Genomic DNA, 22,663 nt, shown 5'->3' on the forward strand with positions numbered 1-22,663 from the left:
GTATTCATTTTCTTGATATTTAAATCACATTTAAATATTAAAGCTATATCTCTAAACTGAAAAATCGACCATTATATCACATATAATTGTCGGTTTCTCTCTCTTTACCTAATTCAAACAACTCGAATTATTCTACCATACTGTTATAAGTTTATTTCATATGAGCTAGTAGGGGAACCTAATGAACCTATAGACCATGGGCTCCAATGATCCGAGATTAGCTGGCTAAACTCTTTAGATGGAGCTAATCAACATTCGTTAACTCACGGGTCATTCAACTATAGTCTCGTAGTTGCATTCCCCCCACTATAGATATATTTGTGTCCATATGATATAACCATGATTAGTAAGCTAATCCTTCATAGGTTGTTCATAATCTCGGCTGGGTCATAAAAACCGTTTTACCCCCGAGACTACATGAGATATTGAATTTAACTGTCCCCAGCTATCTATCTGGTCCTATCCCCAAAATGTGAGGCTTATTAAGTAGTGCTATTGGACTACTCTCACGTATGGAGATCAAAGGATAATCTTGAATAAACAGGAGTTCATAGTTAGCTCAGGATTAAGATCGAGTTATTCTAAATTATTGAATTTGAATAGCCAGTTTTAACAATAAACAATTGTTATAAAGAAAAATGACTATTTCAAAGTATGATCTTATGCAAACTCATTGCATAAGATGCTCCCACTCACATATCTTTACATGAATGATTTTTGGATCACATCATCTGTATCAATATACAAAATGGGCTGCATCCAATAGTGTCACAAGGATGAGGTACCCAATCTCATCCATATACTTATAGGCAATTTTGGCTATATACTAAAACTCGATACTCTTTTATGTCACCACAAAAAGTTAAAGTAAGAATTTTCCAGGTTAACTTTATATCTCTAGAATTTTATTTGCAAACATGGTTAGGGACGCCTGAATCTAATATCTAGATTAAGTGAGAATTATCCACTAAGCATGTTTCAATGACAAGTAAATCTGATTTACCTTGTTTAGCCTTTTCAGCTCTTTTTTCAGCCAAATATTTTGGGATGCTTCGCTTCGAATACCTATCCTTTCCACAATGGAAACACTTTCCTTTGGGAGCTTTGTTTTTTCTTTACAATAGGTTTCTTATTCCCTTTTCCTTTTTTCTTCATTTGGATACTTTTATCTTTAGATGAGGAAGGGGTATATTTCTTTTTGTCTGAAGGCTTCATTCCAGAAAATGATCCCTTCAAAAAAAAAAAAAAAAAATTATGATGTGGAACAACATTTGCTTCACTTTCTTTTAATCTCATCATCGATGGGTAAGTATGTAGTTCATTTAATAAAGTAGTCAAATTGTAATCAATCTTATTCATTACGACATTAGTTTCAAGATCATACTAACTTGACTAGTTTCGTCTATGGTAGGCCTTGAACCATCATGTCTAGGACATGCTCCTTGACATTGGTTCCATCTTTCATTCGAGAGTTATAAACATATTTTATAGCCTCGTGTCATAAGGAAGATAATGGTTGCCTGAACATTTCCTGTAATGATGCCATGATCTCACGAGTTGTGGGCATGGCTTCATATTTCTTGTTGAGCACATCAGATATGCTTGCCATGATATAGGGCCTTGCCTTTTCATTAGCTCTTACCCATCTATCATAGCCATCTTGAACGTTTTGGTTAGCATGTGAACTGGGAATAGGAGGATATTCCTCTGTTAAAACAAACCTGAGGTCATCAGCTACTAATATTGTTTTTATGTTTGACTTCCAATTGAAGAAACCCTCACCATTAAATTTGTTAGAAGTAAGAAGTTGTATTATCGAGTTCGACATTGCTGAAAATAAAAAAATTCTATTAAACTTATGCATCTAAATTAAATTTTAGCAAAAGTAATAAAGTAACCATATTTCTTTATTTTTTTACAATGATACTATAGTGAGTCAGAATAAATGCTACTGAGGGGTAGTCAAATATTCCGACAGTCATTTAGCTACCATTTTCGGTCAAAGACATTCCAACACTTAATAATTTTGTAAGTGTGACCCATCATTTCCAAATCTTATAGAACGATATGAACATGCCCCCGAATTGGAAGAAAATGTTCAAGACGGAACTATAAGACCCTATTCATTTATGAAGCTTGGATTGTTCTGAATCCTATGTTACAACCCTTTGAAGAGATTGCATGGTTAACGACTAGCTAGTGTTGCCTAAAAATGACAACACGCGCAACATAGGAATCTCACGGTGCAAATTAATGGAGGAGACCGTAAGATATGTTGACACATTTTCTTCACCCACTTACTATGAACTACTTCTCCCACCTTGTTATTGACTCGTGCAAACACTTTCCGAATGGAGTAGTTGTGGTAAAAGCGACACGAAGCCGAGCATGGATCTCACGCTGTGAACTCCTGAGGACGTGAGAGCTAAAAACAATATATCAAATATATTTTTAATCTCCCATTGAAGTGTTCTAAATGTTTGGGTATTCATTTACTCAAGTTTTTTCCGGCTAATTAACCAATCTAAATCTAGGTGTTTATCCAAGTATAATGATTATATTTGGATTTAACCTACGATGTCTGGGTGAAAAACCAATTTTAAAACCTCACATCGCTCACGTATTGCTCATAAAACTAGTTAACAATGTCCAATTATTCGGCCATAATCCCTAGGTAGAAGGTGTTTCGTAGACTGTCAACTTAAATAACCCTAGCCTTAGACAGGATTAATGCCGGTTGAGTTTTTTACCCAAGTTTTATAAGAAAACGACCTATTTTAACTATTAAAATACATGGTTAACCTACATGAGCATGCAACTGGTTTTTATTATGAATTTTAATGTCTAACCAAATTTTATAACAACTTATAAAACTTTAGACATGCTTTTGCTTCCATAACACACATTAGATATCTTATGATTTAATATAAAATTTATATAAAAACAATTGAAACCCTAAACATGCATATTATATATTATAACATCTTATAACATACTTTCAATGCATGTAACATGCTTCCTATGGTGGGATTTTAAATCTACATGGCATACTATATGCACATACAAGATTTATTTAATTATAACATACATCACATGCATAAAGAATTTAACACAAACTTATATGGTTTAGTTTTGGCATTCTCAAACAAACAAAAAGCCTAATTATTACAATAATAACCAAAACTGGCCCCAAAACACTTCTGGACTGCTCAAACTGCCTTGAACCGAACCCGAACCTCTCGAACCAGACCTCCAATGCTCAAAATTGGGCTGGACCAGAAAAAAACCATCGAGCATGCCATCAAGCATCGAGTATGCCATCGAGTATGAGCATCAAGTATGCCAACAAGTATTGAGTATGCCATCGAGTTTGAGCATCAAGTATGCCAACGAGCATCGAGTATGTCATTGAGCATCAAGTATGAGCATCAAGTATGCCATCGTGCATCAGTATGAGATTGAGTACCATCGAACATCGATTATTTCACAAAATACAATCGAGTAAATGCCATCGACCATCGAGTAAGGCATCGTGCATCGAGAATTCGAGTAATCGAGTACCATCGAGTATGGCACCATGAATCGAGTATTTATCATAACACCATCGAGTAAATGCTATCAAGTATGGCATCGTGCATCGACTATATGACAGTGGCTAAAAATCCAATTTCTGCAGCTCGACCTTCTTCACTCCTTTCTACAATTACAACTTAATTTCAACTCTAATGACTCAAATCGAATTACAGATACTTAATCACATATTAAGGACCATCAATCAAGAGTCAATCATAAGAATTACAACATAATCGAAGAGATTTCAATGCCAAAACTCAGAAAAACCATATCAGTTCACCATTTTCATACAACTTATGAAAAACACCCACCAAACTAAAATTAACGATAATTAAGTACTTAAATCATGCTTTGATACCCATTGATAGAGTAACTAACATATAATGGAAAAAATCAGAATCAATAAGCACTCTAATTATATGTAATTTGAGTTTAAAACATGCATTGAAACATAATTTCTGAAGAGGGTTTCTTGAACATAATACCTTTGATGAACACTCTTCAATTCCAGTTAAATTCCACTAATTGATGATTCAAATATATAGTAGACCACCATGAAGATCTTCTCTACTAATATCTTGCATGAATTGTGTGGTGAAAACACTGAATTGAGCTGGTTTTCATGAGAAAGAAGAGGGTTTGTACAAGGGTGATTTCTGTAGAATTTTCTAGGTTTAATCAGATTGCATGAAATCTGAATTGAAGATTAAAACTCCAATTTATACATGAAAATCATGCAATAAACTTAACATGGTCGATGCTACTTCAATTTCCATTGAAATTGAAATTGAAATTGAAGTGGCATGGGGTATAAAATTGAGTTTTGATTTTTTCCACTTTCAATTTCAAATTCAAATTGAAATTGAAATTGAAGTGGTATGGGGTGTAAAATTGAGTTTTGATTTTTTCCACTTTCAATTTCAAATTCAATTTTTATTCTTCAAATTTTGATTAATTTAATTTAATTGAAATTTTATTTTATTTTCAAAAAATCAAATTCAATTTTAACTTTATAATTTTTAATTTCTATAAATTCAAATTTAAATTAAAATTTAATTAATCAAATTTCTAATTTTGAACAATTTCAAAATTGCAATAAGATTGGGTAATTAATAAACTAATTTTAATTAGTTAAATTTATATCAAATATCAAATATAATACTACACCGCATCTAATATTTAAATCAATATTTAAATATTTAGAACTTTCCAATTCCGTTTAATTTTTGATAAAATTAAACGTTTCAATTATATCAAATATAATTAATAGAAACCCTAATTGAATTTGAACATTTCATATTCTAAACCCTAATTTCAAATCTCATCAAAGTCACTCAATTCATTAATCCAATTTACGAGTTAGTAGAGGGGCCTTATGGACCTACAGTTCATGAGCTCGAACAATTTGCAATTAATGAGTTAAACTCTTAAAACCGAATTAATCTCTATTCGTTAACTACCAAGATATACCACTATAGCGTAGTTGCATTCTCTTCACAGTAGACATATTTCAGTCCATTTTAACCATAATCAATAAGTTGATCCTTCACAGGTCATTCATATTTATAGCTAGGTTAAAATTACCGTTTGACCTCTGTAAGTACACCTTGCTTCTTAAACTCCCATTGATCCTTTATTGAACAATTGATTTATAGTCCAACTTATAAATCATCACCCTCTTAATCATGAGAGGGTAGGGCCCCATTGTTCAAACTAGGCATCAGAGCTTAAGAGAATGACCTAATTGCTAACCCTAAGTTGGGTAGGAGGGAATTCCATCTTGCAAAGCTATGTCCCCAACTATCTATCCAGTCTTATCCCCAAAATGAGAGGCTTATTGAGTAGTGTTGTTGGACTACTCTCAGTATGCAGATCAAAGGATAATCCCGAATAAACAGGAGTTCATAGTTAGCTCAGGAATCAGATCGAGTTACCCTAGGTCATTGAATTTGAAATAGTCGATTTTGATAGTAAATGGTTGTTATAAAGAAAAGTGACTATTTCGAGGCCCAGTCTTATGCAAACTCATTGCACAGGATGCCTCCACCCACATGTCTCCACATGAATGATATTTGGATCACATCATTTGTATCAAAATACAAAATGGGCCACATCCAATAGTGTCATGATAACTGGTAGAAATACAAGTTATTACAACTCAAATTAGTAAAACAATGGGAGAAAGTGATGGTAAAATAGGCAAGATTATGTTTGAAAGGGCCAAACTAAAAGGACTTTCGAACATTAATGCTCATCGCATAAAAGTAGTTAATTTGCCTATTCTGTGCAAGCACAATGTGATGGCGCATATGAAATGCGATCCAAGGGCATAAAGCGACAGCGCACTTGAATTTGCAATTGTAAGTCATGCGATCGTGAGAAGTTTCTTAAAAAGCGATTGCATAAAGACATCGTATGAAGGAGACAACATAATAAATCATGATGGGACGTAAAGCTGATAACAGTCGATTTCAAATTTAGTTGACAAGCCGTTAAAAACCATACTGTTGTAAGTACATTGAACTTTCGGTGACTTTTAAATAGCGCAATAGAGTAGGGAAATTGATGTTGCCCATCATTACAATCATTAGTAAAAAAAAGCTGTTTCACCTTGAAATCTATAAATACCCAATTCTACCAGAGAGAGGGGATAGATACATATATATATACATATACAGAGATGGAGAGAGAGCAAAGAGACGAGGCAAAGCCAAGAGAAATCGCTTTCCGGACAGATGAGAGATTGCCGGAAAAGAATACAAAGGAGAGAAGTCCAACCCTTGCGAGAGCAAGAGTCGGCAAACCAGAATAGAGTTGAAGTGATAAAGAGTAGTGTAAAAGGCCACGAAAAGCAAGACAATGCTTACCTGGATTGTTATTTCTCAATTCATTTGTTATTTTGTACTCAACACTTTATTTGCGAAAATGGAAACTTCATTTCGATTTATGTTCAGTCTCTCCACACCATGCACGAGTAACTAAATTTGTGAATGGGTTGAGAAGTACTTATCTAGCATGACTTAAGCTTTCCATTTTATGTGATCATATTGTCTTATGTATGTGTTATTCATCATTTGGAAATACTTGAGAATGTAGTTTAAAGATAGAATCTAGGCTTGAGTGGATCAGATCACATAAGCAAGAGTAGAAACCTAGAAATAAGTACTATCTACTGCTTTCCATACACATCAAATGCATCCTAGAAATAGGAAATGTGGCATTATGCATTGAGAAATATAGTATTAATATTTGTGTATAGCATGATCGTATGACTTGTACACAATATTGAGAAATGTTAGCTAAATCTCTTCTCAACCCCTTAATCGCATACTTGTTATAACTCTACGCTTTCATCACTCCACGTTCAACTCCATCGCATAGGAAAATCTAAATCAAAACACCATCTACTTCTTTATCACCATCGTAATATAATCAGAGAGACCATCACATATCTATTTATTAGTCCCTGTGTTCGACCCTGGACTTACCAGGAACCTAAGAAGGCTTATACTTGGGCTTTGTTAGGAAAACTTGTATGATCATCGCATCCACACATCATCACATGATAGCCCAACGCATCAAGTTTTTGGCACCGTTGTCGAGTGATAACGAGTAGAAATGCACGTTATTACAGTGCTATGTTATTAAACAATGAAGGTTTGCATTGATAATGATGGAAAAATAGGCATATGCAGCGGAAATGAGGAACAATTTTACACTAATTGTATAAATTAAACATACAACCCTAAATAAATTAATTAGGGTTTTTTAGAAACATTACCTTTGAAGCTCCCGAAACTCTTCTATCTCTGCTCGAACACGAATTGGACAACCACTAGAGCTGACCTACTATCCTCTGGACTCAGAACCGGGTTGTGGGACCCGATGGATGAAGAACCCGAGAGAGAGAAAGAAATGAAAATAGTAGAATGAATTTTGGGTTGGGTTTAAGTTTTTTCAGCCCAATTTTTAAAAACTAATTTTTGCAAAATGTCCAAATTTTTTTAATCCAAATTGAAAAGCCCAAATTTATAGAATAGAGCCATGCAAAATTGCATGCAACAAATTTATAAAACCCAGACATACGCAACGGAATAAAGATCTAATTACACTCTAATTGCTTTTAATTTAAAGGGAAAAAGCATACAATTGAAAGGAAAAAACAGTAAATTAAAAATTACCTTTGAAGCTCCCGAAAATCGCTTTTCCTCGCTGAATCTCGACCGGAACTCTTCCGGACCACCACTAGAGCTAACCCACTATCCTCTAGACTCAGAACCGGGTTGTGGAACCCGATGGATGAAGAACCCGAGAGAGAGAAAGAGATGGAATTTTGGGTTAGGTTTTGGGTTTTGAATTTGCTACAAAGGAGTGATTTTTCCAGCCCAAATTTAGAAAAAAAATTTGGAAAAATGGCCAAAAGTTTTTAATCCAAATTCAAAGCTCATATTTATAGAAAAGAGCCATGAAAAAATTGCATGAAATCAATTCATAAAAACCCAACACCTAGAATCCACTATCTAAGTGGGCTTAATGTCTCCACTATAAGCTAACAACACCTAGCCCACTATTTTGTTAGTGGAATTATCCAACAAAAGTTTGGATTTTCCCACTAACTTTAGTCAAAAGGCAAAATAGTCATTTGGTCAAAGTCAAACTTTGACCAAAAAGTCAACATTTTTACTTTTATGATTTTTTCGTGTTGACTAACTTTGACCTCCCAAGCATGAATCTACATTCATTTTCTCTAAATTTAAATAACATTTGAATATAAGGTCGGTCAAAGTTTGACTTTGAAAGTCAAAAGTCAACTCTTTGACTTTTTACATCTTTGACCATTTCCATTATTTTCGAGCTTCCGTTTTACCCCCAAGACTACATCTTGTTCCTTAAGTTCCACTGATCCTCTAATGAACAATTGATTTAAGGTCCAACCTATAAACCGAACCCCTCTCAAGCTAAGGAGAAGGTGGGGCTCCTTGTTCAAGACTTGGATTCAGTACTAAAGGGAACAACCTATCTACTATCTCTATAATGGGTAGGAGTGAATTTCGTCTTGCACCCTATGTTCCCAGATATCCACCTGATCTTAACCCTAAAATGGGAGGCTTATTGGGCCAGCGATAATGAGTTGCCCTCACCTATGTAGATCTAAGGATAATTATGAGTGAACAGGAGTTCATAGTTAACTCAGGATTAAGATTAAGTTACCTAGGTCATCAATTAACGAAATAATCAGTTTTATACATTAAACGGCATTTAGAACGTAAAAAGTGACTATTTCACGATTCAGTCTTATGTAAACTCTTTACCTAGGATGCCCCTATTTTCAAGTCTCCACATGAACGGTTTAGGATCACATCATTTGTACTAACTACAAAATGGGCTGCATCCATAGTATCCCCAGAATAAGGCGCCCAACCTTATACATATACTATAGATCATTTTGGCTATATATATTTGAACTTGATCCACATTTATGTCACTACATAAAGTTTAAACTTAAATTTAATAGCCTTCGAACCTTAGTTTATTGGATTCATGAATTTAGAATTTAAATTGACTAAAGATTTTCAATAACAGCTTTATTGAACAAGAATATGATATTACAAACTACGAGTTTTAGGACATAAAATCCAACAAACTCCCACTTGGATTAAAACTCCTAGTAGGATCAAACGATGTTGAATTTAACTGTGAGAAATTAATATTACATATGAGTACAATAAACATATAAATATAATAAACTAGGGCATTCACGCCCAACATAATCTCCCACTTGTCCTAGTTTAGAAACACCGTAGAACTAAACTCTATAGGTGACCCTAAAAAACTTTTGCCGTGAGGGTTTTTGTAAAAGGATCAGCAATGTTTTGCTCAGAAGGTATCTGGGTCACTACAACATCACCACGGTATACGATTTCCCGGATTAGGTGGTACTTGCATTTGATGTGCTTTCTCCGTTTATGGCTTGGAGGTTCTTTTGAATTTACAACTACTCCACTGTTGTCACAATACAAGGTGATGGGTAGATGCATATTTGGAACAACTTCCAAATCTGTCAAGAATTTCCTCAACCATACTTCTTCTTTCGTTGCTTCGCAAGCAACTATGTATTCAGCTTCCATTGTGGAGTCAGCTATACAGGTCTGTTTTACACTTCTCCACACTACTACTCCTCCGTTAAGAGTGAACACTGATCCAGATGTAGACTTTCTAGCATCTTTATCAGTTTAGAAATCAAAGTCAGTGTATCTAGTAAGGATCAGGTCCTTAGCACTATACTCGAGCATGTAGTCCTTAGTTCTCCTAAGATACTTTAAGATATTCTTAATGGCAGTCCAATGATCACGTCCAGGATTAGACTGGTATCTACTGATGATCCCTACTGAGTAGTATATGTCAGGTCTAGTACATAACATTGCATACATCAGGCTTCCAACTGCGGAGGTATAGGGAATATTTCTCATCCTTAACTTCTTAAGGTGTCTTAGGACATTGTTCTTTTGACAGTTGAATTCCATGTCTGAAAGGCAACAGACCCTTTTTGGAATTCTACATTTTATATCTAGACAATATTTTTTCTATATAAGATGCTTAAGACATGGCTAGTGTCCTATTCTTGCGATTCCGAACAATTTGGATCCCAAGAATATACTGCGCATTTCCTAAATCTTTCATTTGGAATTGTATATCTAGCCATTTCTTGACATCAGTAAGATATCCTACATCATTCCCAATGAGTAGAATATTATCGACATATAAAACTAAGAATGCTATAGTAGAATTGACGATCTTCTTATAAACACAAGGCTCGTCAACATTCTGTTCAAAGCCATAAGATTTGATCACAGTATCAAACCTTGTATTCTAGGATCTAGAAACATGTTTCAACTCATAAATGGATTTTTGAAGCTTACAAACCTTTTGTTCTTGATCCTGTGTAATAACCCCCTTTGGTTGAGCCATATAGATACTCTCTTCAAGATCGCCGTTTAGAAAGGTTGTCTTGACATCCATCTGCTAAATTTCATAGTCATAAAAGGTGGCAATGGATAAGAGTATTCTTATCGACTTTAACATGGCAACAAGAGAGAAAGTTTCTTCATAGTCCACTCCCTCTATCTGGGTATAACCCTTTGCCACGAGTCGAGCCTTAAAAGTCTGTACTTCACCGGCTTGGTCTCGTTTTCTCTTGTAGATCCACTTACAACCAATTGGTTTCACATCACTTGGTTGATCTACAAGTTTCTAGACAGAATTGAAGTACATAAACTCTATTTCGAGGTCCATGGCTTTGACCCACTGATCACGGTCCACATCTTTCATCGCTTGTTTATAGGTCGATGAATCCTCTATGCCATCATCAGGTATGACGACTTATGTTTCTGTTAAACCCACGTAACGATCAGGCTGATGAACAACCCTCCCACTATGTCGAGGCATTCTCAACTCTTGAGAAGGATGTGACTGACCAGATGTACTAGTTTTATCTACTACTTTAGTAGATGAACTAGCTCTATCTGTAGCGTCTTTTGAAATTTCATTCAACACTATTTTACTACGTGGTTAATGATTTCTAATGTGGTTTTTCTCTAGGAATGTGGCATTTATTGATACAAATACCTTGTTTTCTTGAGGATGAAAAAACAGACCACCCCTTGTTTCCTTTGGATAACCTATAAATAGACATAACTTTAACGATGTTCCAATTTCTTGGGATTTTGTACCAACACATGTGCTGGACAACCCCAAATTCTAAAGTGATGTAAACTACTTTTACGCCCTTTCCATAGCTCATAAGGTGTTTCTGAAACACTTTTAGAGAGAACGTTGTTCAAAATATGGATAGCAGATTCAAGTGCATATCCCCAAAAGGAATCAAGCAATTGAGCATAGATCATCATAGAGCGGACCATATCTAATAAGGTTCGATTTCTTCTTTTTGATACACCATTCTATTGAGGCGTACTAAGCGCAGAGAGTTGTGACTGGATCCCGAATAGTCTTGGAATCGTATGTCTATATACTTTCCACCTCGATTTGATCGAAGCGTCTTTATTGTTTTACCTAATTCATTCTTCACTTCAACTTTATATTCTTTGAACTTTTCAAGAGAATCAGACTTGTGATGAAGCAGGTAAACATGACCATACCTTGAATAATCATAAATAAAATTGATGAAACATTCATATCCACCTTGAGCCTTAACATTCATTGGTCCACAAAGGTCCGAATGTACGAGCTCTAAGGGTACTTCGGCTCTGAGACCTTTTCCAGTAAAAGATCTCTTGGTCATCTTTCCTTCAAGACAAGATTCACATGGAGGTAAAGAGTTATCTTCTAACTGAATTAGAAATCCACTCTTGACCAATCTCCCAATTCCTATTGAGATTAATGTGACCAAGTCTTAGGTGCCATAGATAAGCGTTGGAAGAAACCTTTTGTTTTTTATTCTGGGTTTCTAATGTTGTAAACATTTTAGTATTTAAAACAAAATTTGCTCTACTTGGTCTTAACTTATATAAGTTATCTTCAAGTGTAGCAGAACAAATTTGAATACCTTTATAAAAAATGAACGCTTCATTTATATTAAAAGATATTGTATATAATTGTTTTATAATACAAGTGATAGATATCAAAATCCTCTTCATAAGAGGTGCATAAAAAACATTTTTAAGTACTAGATATCTATCTTCAAAAAACAACTTTAGATCTCCCACTACTTCAGATGAGACAACCTCTCCTGTTCCAACTTTGAGGGTTATCTCACCTTCTTCAAGCTTTTTCCAAGAACTAGTTTCCTGAAAAGAGAATCAAATATGATTAATGGCTCCTGAATCTGGTATCCAGGTTGAAGTATCATATTCCACTAAACATGTTTCAACGACCAGTAAATCATATTTACCTTGTGCCATTTTCTCAAATTTCTTCTCTACAAGATACTTCGGGCAATTTCTCTTCCAATGCCTGTTTTGGTTATAGTGGAAACATTTTCCTTTATCTGTATCCTTCTTTCCCTTTCTTATCTTGGGAGCCTGCCCTTTTCCCTTCTTTTTCATTTGAGCTTTAAAGGGTCCAACTTTATTTTTAGAAGACGATCCTTTTATAAATTTTTTCTTAGTGGTAGCAACATTTGCTTTCACTTCCTTCCCCTTACCTAAAGTAAGGTTTTGGAATCATTAGACTCGTTAAGAAGAGTAATGAGGTTAAATTTTATCTTATTTAAAGACGCATTTGTCTCAAAAGGTATAAAACTCTTCGGAAGAGATTGTAAGATAAAGTTAACCTTGTTAGCCTCATCAATGGGTCCGCCATTTACTTCAGCGATATCGAAGTACATCATCATGTCCAGGACATGTTCTCTAATAGAGGTCCCCTCTTTCATCCACTTTGTATAAATGTGCTTAATTGCCTCGTGTCTAAGGGACCATGATGGTTGCCCAACATTTCTCTTAATGAATCTATTATCTCTTTAGCCGTAGCTAAGGATTCATGTTTCTTTGCCAAAACATCAAACATGCTGGCAAGAATGTAAACACTAGCCTTTTCATTGGCTTTGACCCACCGATTGTATGCTTCCCGAACAGTTCGGTTAGCATTTGATGCTGGGGCTTGAGGAAATTCTTCAGTTAAGACAAATCTTAGATCGTCAACTACCAGTATTGTGTTTAGATTTGATTTCCATGCCGAATAATTATCGCTGTTTAGTTTCTTGGAAGCTAAGAGTTGAATTATTGAGCTATTCATGCTGAAAAAGATAAACATAATCTTTTAGAAAACTATAATCACAAAGAAACCAATTTAATTTAGCAAAAACTAATAATGTACCCTTCATTATTATATTTTGCAACGATATTTAAAAAATTTAGAGTAACCTCCACCGAAGGGCAGTTGATTGTTCCTCTTTTGAACCAAGACAATCTTGACTAGGTGCTAACCCTAGAATAACTCTTTATTCTTATAGGACTTTAGTTATGGCTACTTTGGTCGAGAATATACTAACATCTTAGTAATTCTTGTAAGTGTGACCTTCCATTTTTGGATTTCAGAAACCAGAATCAACATGCTTTCGAAAGTGGAAAGTCAATATGAAAACTGAGCTAAGAGAGCCTATCCAAATTTGGAGTTCGCGGTGTTCCGAATCCTATAATACAACCCTACGAAAGGAAAGGTCGCTCTAGGGCAGACATGCAGGCGCATTATAGGAATCTCACGATGCGACCTAATGGAAGAGACCGTGGGATATGCTGTTACATACCCCTCACCCACTTACTATGTACTGCTTCCCCTATTCACCTGGATATTTATCCACGCAAACACTCTCTAAAGGGAGTCTGCTCCTAAGCACGACCCAAAGCCCTGCATGGACCTCACGATGTGAACTCTCAGGGACACTAGAGCTAAAAGTACGCTACTTCTCTCTAGTTGAAGTGTTCTATAATGGTTTAGGGTATATTTTAAAAAATACTTAGAGATATATTTCAGCTAAATGAAACATATCCTAAGTCTAGGTGATAGATCCATGTATAACTCTTATACTTGATTTTAACCTATGGTGTTTAGGTGATAAACAAATTTTATTACCTTACATCTCTCATGCATGCTCATTAAAACTAGGATTATTTGACTTAGACACCAGTTTGATCTCCAGGTAGGAGGTCTTTCGTAAACCGTCATCTTAAGAACCCCAAACATTAGACAAGATCTCCCCCCGTATGTAAATAACTCTTTGTTTAACAAGCAATCGATCTATTCTAACTCTTTAGAAAAGCCGATTGAAAATGCACCAATTTAATCCTAGGTGAGCATGCAACTTTTACCTTTGTTATAGATTTTAAAGTCTAGGTTATTTTATCACAATTATAAAATAAAATTATAACCATTATAACCCTAGAATCATATATCTATAACATACATTCATACTTAATGATTATGCTTTAATATAACACTTTATATTAAAAAAACTTAACATGCATACTATATACATTAATTATAACATATACCAAATGCATGTACATGTTAACCTATGGTGGGATTTTAAATCTATATGGTATACTATATGCACAACAAGATTCAAAGTTTAATTAAAACATACATCAACATGCATAATTAATTAAATACCCTAAAATTGGTTTTGGCTCTTAAATTAAGCTAACAACTAAATTATTACGATAATAATTTTGTATAGTACAAAAAATCGCTCTCGAACAAGCTTCAAACACCTTTGAATCAACTTGAACCGGCCCAAAAACTCCGAAAGCCAGGTTGAACCAGTCAAACCAGCTCAACAGAACCAGTCTAGACCATCTGGACCGGCTGGTCAACACTTGCAGGGGCGGTCAACAGACGAGTCGGCTGGAGGGGTGGGCGCACGGGCGCATAGGTCACACGAAGCAAAGCGAGCGGGAGCATGAAGCGGAGCGGGCGGGTGCAAATCGAGTCGGGAGGTTTGAAGGTTTCTCTTGGGTCTGGGAGCAATCTTCTCGGGTCTGGGAGTAAATTCGGGTCTGTGAGCTTTTTTTTCCTTTATTTTAAAGTTGTCCTCTTTCCCAGAACTGAGCAATTACATCATAATTTCAACTCTAATGACTCTAGCAAATTTACAGACCCTTTTTCACACATTAATGCTCATAAACATGTGAGTAATTACAAATTGATACTACAAAAAACCTTAATTTAATTGCCAAAACCTAAAAACCATTTTTGTTTCCAATCTCAATTTTATCTAATAAATTGATATCAACCACATGCAATTGAGTAAAATTAAAACATGCTCTGATACCACATGATGGAAAAATAGGCATGCACAGTGGAAATGAGGAACAATTTTACTCTAATTGGATAAATTAAACATATAACCCTAAATCAATTAATTAGGGTTTTTTAGAAACATTACCTTTGAAGCTCCCGAAACTCTTCTACCTCCGCTCGAACACGAACTGGACAACCACTAGAGCTAACCTACTATCCTCTGGACTCAAAACAGGGATGAAGAACCCGAGAGAGAGAAAGAGATGAAAATAGTATAATGAATTTTGGGTTAGGTTTATGTTTTTTCAACCCAACTTTTAAAAACTAATTTTTGAAAAATGTCCAAAAGTTTTTAATCCAAATTGAAAAGGTCATATTTATAGAAAAAGGCCATGCAAAATTGCATGCAACAAATTCATAAAAACCCAACACCTAAAATCCACTATCTAAGTGGCCTTAATGTCTCAACTATAAGCCAACACCTAGCCCACTATTTTTTTAGTGAAATTATCCAACAAAAGTTTGGATTTTCCCACTAACTTTAATCAAAGGGCAAAATAGTCATTTTGTCAAAGTCAAACTTTGACCAAAAAGTCAACATTTTGACTTTTTATGATTTTTTTTTGTGTTGACTAATTTTGACCTCCCGAGCATGACTCCACATTCATTTTCTTAAAATTCAAATCACATTTGAATATCGGTCAAAGTTTGACTTTTCAAAGTCAAAAGACAACTCTTTGACTTTTTACATCATTGACCATTTCCATTATTTTCGAGCTTCCTAATATGAACTTATTCATATTCTTGATGTGTAAATCACATTTAAATATTAAAGCTGTATCTCTAAACTGAAAAACCGACCACTATATCACATATACTTGTCGGTTTCTCTCTCTTCACCTAATTCGAACAATTCGAATTATTCTATCATACTGTTCTAAGTTTATACCATATGAGCTAGTAGAGGAATCTAATGAACCTATAGATCATGGGCTCCAACGATTCGAGATTAGCTAGCTAAACTCTTTAGATGGAGCTAATCAACATTCATTAACTCACTGGTCATTCCACTATAGTCCCGTAGTTGCACTCCCCTCACTATAGATATATTTGTGTCCATATGATATAATCATGATTAGTAAGCTAATCCTTCACAGGTTGTTCATAATCTCGGCTGGGTCATAAAAACCGTTTTATCCCTGAAACTACATCTTATTCCTTAAGTTCCACTAATCCTTTAATGAACAATTAGTTTAAGGTCCAACCTATAAATCGAATCCCTTCTCGGGCCAATGAGAGGGTGGGGCCTCTTGTTCAAGACCTAGATTCAGTACTAAAGGAAACAACCTATCTACTATCCCTATAACGGGTAGGAGTGAATTCCGTCTTGCACCCTATGTTCCTAGCTATCCACCTGATCTTACCCCTGAAATGGGAGGCTTATTGGGCAAGCGATAATGAGCTGCCCTCACCTATGCAGATCTAAGGATAATTCCGAGTGAACAGGAGTTCATAGTTAGCTCAGGATTAAGATTAAGTTACCTAGGTTATCAATTAACGAAATAGTCAGTTTTGTACATTAAACGGCATTTAGAACGTCAAAAGTGACTATTTCATAGTTTAGTCTTATGTAAACTCTTTACATAGGATGCCCCCATTTTCATGTCTCCACATGAACAGTTTAGGATCACATCGTTTGTAGTAACTATAAAATGGGTCGCATCAATAGTGTCCTAAGAATAAGGCACCCAACCTAACCATTTTGGCTATATATATTTGAACTTGATCTACATTTATGTCACTACATTAAGTTTAAACATAAACTTAATAGCCTTGGAACCTTAGTTTATTGGATTCATGAATTTAGAATTTAAATTGACTAAAGATTTTCAATAACAGCTTTATTGAAAAAAAAAATGAAATTACAAACGACGAGTTTTAGGACATAAAATCCAACAGATAAAATATATAAAATTGCATCCAAAAAGCATTAAGTTCATAATATTGTGGTCGCATTCGTCCATCGAATGAAAACGGTTAACTTATGTATTTCTGTGCAGAATATGCATTGACGTAAGGCAGAAAATGCGATCACTAGAAATCAACGGTCGAGTGCAGCATTACCACAAGGCTTTGCGGTGATTTGCACTCGCAAATATCTGCTCAAGAAGAATTGCCACATAGCGCTGGTGCAACTTGGTGGGTGCATCTAGGTGAAAAGCATAATAAACCACGATGGGACAGAAGCTGATGATGGTCGAGTCCGAATTAAGTTGACAAGCCGCTAATGAACTAATGTAGCAAATACACTCAACTTTTCGGTGACAAATATTCGTCACATCATACAAAGAATTAATGCCATCTCATCAATGCAATCATAAGAGAGAAAATGCCTTTAACCCCGAAGCTTTATAAATACCGAAGGCAACGTTCAGTAAAGAAGTTCAAACAGTCAGATAATTTTCATTTAGATACAAGTAGCCTTGTTCTTAGTTTTCTTTCACTTAGATGGCGGAGCGAGAGAAGGGAAGAAACGCTGAAAGATCGCTCTGGTCAGCTCTTGAGAGAACCCAGAGGTGTGAAAAATCAGAGAGAGGGCCGACTCTCGCGAGAGCGAGACTATCTTTTGAACAGAATAGAGAAGAACAGTGTAAAAGCCTTGGGAAGCAAGAGATTGCTACCAGGCTCTTTATTCTCATTTCTTATTGTTATTTTGTATTTCATATCTATAAAATGGAACTTGCTTATTTACATCTGTTCATTCTCTTAAGAGCATGCATGAGTAGCTAAATCTGTCGAATGGGTTGAGAAGAACTAAGCTAACATGACTTGGGATCTTCATTTCATGCGATTATCTTATGTTGCGCCCAACATCCCTTTAAAGCTACTCGAGAGAGAGTCTAAAGAAAGAACTTAAGACTTAAGAGAGCTAGGTTAGAATCTAGACTCGAGAGAGCGAGATTAGACCTACATAAGCAAGAGATAGGGACTTAGAGATAAGCTCTATTTGCCAACATGCATCGCATGCACCTTAGAGATAAAGTTATGGTATTATGCGGTCGCCTTGTATATGTGAATGTCATTTGTCATCGCATAAATAAGAATAGAGGCTTATATGTAGGTCCTGTAGACTTTATCGCATATATCGCATGCTTTCTAGAACTAGAAGTCAAAGCATTTATGTTGAGAGATGACTTGCTATTATATGTGTGTTGCATGATCGCATAACATGAACGCATCCTAGGAAGTGTTAGCTGAACCCCTTCTCAACCTGTTCCCTACATATTCATCGCATATTCCGTATTATCCACTCTTTTCGTAACTCCGCCACATACATTTATTTTATACCACAAACAACAACCCAAAAACAAGTCTTTGATTTATTGGTTACTGTAATGTCTTCTTAAAAATTATCACCGCATACCGTTTTCCTTAGTCTCTAAGTTTGACCCTGGACTTGCCAGGAAACTCAGTAGGATTTACACTTGGATTCTGCTGAGAAAACTTATTGCACAACGCATTCCCAACACCGCAATTCACTTCATTATTTCACTGCATAAAATAACGCATCACCGAGGACTACGGTATAGATTGTGCTAACATCAAACCTCTTTGATCTTTGGAGCTTTCGACCTTTGCTGCATTACCATTTCATCTGTAGAGGAAGAAGCAAGCATCGCATGAGTGAAGGACATACTCCTAAGCCCAACTACAACCCAGAGATCAAAAGAACCTGTCGTAGAAGACAGAAAAATAGACGTAAACGACGAAGAAGAGTTCACAGAATGGCTGAACAACCTGAAGAAGGAGCAGCAAATGAAAACAACATAATGGAAAATTCTATCCTACTGGCAAATGATGAAAATAGACCCATCCGGGACTATTGATGCTTAATTTTATGAACTGGAAATGTGGATGCTATGTTGGTGAAATTGCGTTGAGCACTCAAGTTTCCTTAGCGAAATCCAAGTGTAAATTCCACTGAGTTTCCTGGTAAGTCTAAGGTCAAACTCAGGGACTTGTGAAAACAGGTTGCGTTGGTAATTTTTATGAAAACTTTGCGGTAACCAAATAAATAAGTTGTTGTTGAGGTCGTTGTTTGCGTTAATGAAAAATAAACAAATGCGGCAGATTTGAGAAAAGTTGGTTGTGTGATAGATGCACTGAGTATGCGATGAGCGGGTTGAGAAGATCTTTAGCCAACGTTACTTGGGAATGCGTCAGACTTTGTGATCATTCTACAACCATGCACAGCAAGTCATTTTCCAATGCAAATGTGATGCTCATAAGTCTAGGATGCATGTGTTAAATGCAAAAGTGTCCATAGAGCTTATCCCTAAGTCTCTACTCTTGTCCTATGCGATGATGCAAAATGCATAAAAGCAAGGTGACCGCATACAATCATATCCTATCTCTAGGATGCATGCGATGCGTTGATAACAAATAGTGCTTATTTCTAAGCTCCTATCTCTTGATTATGCGTTCTAATCTGACTCTCTTGAGCCTAGATTCTAACCTGACCTTTCCAAGCCTAGATCCTGTCCTTAGACTACCCTCCCGAGTATCTCTAATGGACGAATGAAGCATACATAATACAAGATAATCGCATAGAATGAAGATTCCCTAGTTGTGCTAGCTAAATGCTTCTCAACCCATTCAACAGATTTAGCTACTCATGCGTAAATAACAAAGAGTGAACAGATATAGAGAAGTAGATTCCATTTCAATAAATGAGTGGAGTACAAAATAACAATGAAAGTTAAAGGTAGAGAGCCTGGTAGCAATTCCTTGCTGACCGAGGCTTTTACACTGTAATCTTTATTCGGTTCTAAAGATGTTCCTGCTTCCGCAGGCGTCAGCCCTCTCTCTGTCCTTGAAGCTTCCGGTGCTCTCCCAAGCTTATCGAAACGATCTGTCAGCGCCACCTTCCTCTCTCGCGTCCGCCTTAAAATGGAAGAAAAACTATGATAAAAGATGTGCGAACTGAAGTATGAAATTTCAAACTGCTGAACCCTTTCTCTGAAGGATGCATCTCATATTTATAGACATCCAGAGTGAACGATGGCTTCTCTCTCATTATTGCACAGATGGGACAATTTTAATTCCCCTGACTAATGCACTAAATATTTGTCACCAAAAAACCTGAATGTACTTGTATCGTTAGTGGCTGTCAACTTAATTCGACTGTCATCGGCTTTCTATCCCATTGCGATTAATTAGCCTTTCACCCAGATGCGCCCACCATGTTGGGCCGACAAAGTTGCGGCAATCTTTCTCGGACGAATATTTGCGAGCACAATCATCACAAAGCCTTATGGTGAAGCTGCGCTCGGCCAATGATTTCCTATGATCGCAATTCTTGCCTTACGTTAACGCATATTCTGCATAAAAATACAAAAATCAATTGTTCCTATGCGATGAATGCATGCGACTACAATATTATGAAATTGATGCCTAATGGACGCAATTTAACATGTTTTATCAACGCAATCCAACATTGTTTTAGAACTTAACACTATGATAACGTTCATTTCTGCCCGTTATCACACCCCCAAATTTAAACAATGCTCGTTCTCAAGCATAAGCTAAAGATTTCTTTTAGAAAATAGACCGCAATGTTCTTTTCCTAGATTTCTCAAGGATACTTCGTTCAAATCCTATATACCAAAATTTCCTTAAATCTTATTTAAGTCTCCTCTCAAAATATTTCTAAGACCTAGGGACTGCAAGCTTAACCTTCAAAAAGACTTTACTAAATTCCGGAACATCGCATGATTTATTTAAAAAAGAACCAAATTTTTTTTCGCCGGGGTGTCAAATTATTTTATCCTTGCATATTTTTTCATTGTTATTTTTTTCCTGACCTTGCGCTGATCCAAGTGCCTTGCCTTCATTTTGGTTTGCCCCCACGGGTGTCATGCGAATATCCAACTATAAGCAATGCACTTTTTCTCAGACTAAACACATACCTACTTGGCAGTGGAGTTGCGGTCATTTATCTATACGTTGGCAGAGAGTTTGAAAGAAAGCTAGTAGACCCTTAACTTCTAGAAATATTTCATGAGATGACTATCTTAAAGTTAATTTGACTTTAGTATATATGAAAGAAAGAGAAGCATATTTTTCATCATTGAAATCATAATTGGCAAAGAGACAGCATGCGGTAACCTACTAAAATTATCCATGTCAAATGATTACGGTAGTCAAAGAGGATGCGATGATAAAACTTTTAAAACTAACATGCGATGTGATAGCGCAAAATTTGAAATAAAGATAAGGAAGAATACATCTGTAAATTTGCGCTGTCGCCCGTATTGTGTATTGACGCATCCATATTTGTGACAATCTCTCTTCTTTGGATTGCGGTGATGGAGTGAGATAATTTTCTGCTTCATGTAACACCTCCACAATCCTATGCCTTAATCATTGTAAACAAACAATGAGAGGGTCAATTGATTTTAAACAAAACAACAAGTTTTTTTTTCCCAAAAGTAATAATGAGTAAAATGCAGATAGATAACTAATGATGAAAGTGACGAAGGAATTAGAGTTCAAGAATCAAACAAAGGGTATTCTGGGTTTTTCAACTTCACGGAGGTCTTTTCTGGCTGGAAATCACCTTCGCAATATGCCTTAACTCGCTGTCCATTAACCTTAAATGTACGGCTTCCATCCTCAGTGATCAGCTCCACCGTACCATGTGGGAATATTTTTTTAATGATGAAGGGTCCAGACCAGTGTGATTTTAATTTTCCCGGAAAGAGCCGCAGACGTGAGTTAAAGAGTAAGACCTTTTGCCCGACTTGGAGGTTCTTACTGCATATGCGTTTGTCATGCCAGCGCTTGGTGAGTTCTTTTAAATCTTCGCATTTTCATATGCGTTGATCCTACATTCTTCTAGCTCGATCAGTTACATTTTTCGCGCTTCTCCTACTTTCTTCAAATCAAAGTTCAGCTTCTTTACCCCCCACATTGCCTTATACTCCAGCTCTAGAGGTAAGTGACACGCCTTACTAAATACCAACACATATGGGGACATACCTATTGGTGTTTTAAATGCAGTCTGGTATGCCCATAACACATCGTCAAGCTTTGTTGCCTAATCCATTCGTGAAGGCCTTACTACCTTCTCAAGTATCAACTTAATTTCTCGATTGGACACTTCAGCCTGACCATTCGTCTGCAGATGGTATGCGGTGGCCACTTTATGGAGAATGTTGTATTTGCATAACAGCTCCTTGATATTATGATTGACAAAGTGGGACCCTTCATCACTTATGATAGCACCGGGTGTGCCAAAATGAGTGAAAATATGTTTCTTTAGGAACTTGGAGAC

General features: G+C 36.0%; 1 protein-coding gene across 1 annotated transcript; it reads right to left on the bottom strand.

The window, feature by feature from the left end:
- Positions 1 to 1,498: 1,498 nt before the first annotated feature.
- Positions 1,499 to 1,828, bottom strand: LOC150031760 (uncharacterized). The gene has a single exon (XM_090308272.1). It carries the CDS (start codon positions 1,826 to 1,828, stop codon positions 1,499 to 1,501), a length of 330 nt encoding a protein of 109 aa, XP_090164398.1.
- Positions 1,829 to 22,663: the final 20,835 nt, after the last annotated feature.

The sequence above is a fragment of the Benincasa hispida genome, chromosome 12, assembly GCF_027475165.1.
Source record: "Benincasa hispida cultivar pf3 chromosome 12, pf3_genome.v1.1, whole genome shotgun sequence".
Taxonomy (NCBI): Eukaryota; Viridiplantae; Streptophyta; class Magnoliopsida; order Cucurbitales; family Cucurbitaceae; genus Benincasa; species Benincasa hispida.

Bases quoted from the DNA above. Each gene is read 5' to 3' on its own strand.
- LOC150031760 (XM_090308272.1), bottom strand. From the start codon at position 1,828: ATGTCGAACTCGATAATACAACTTCTTACTTCTAACAAATTTAATGGT.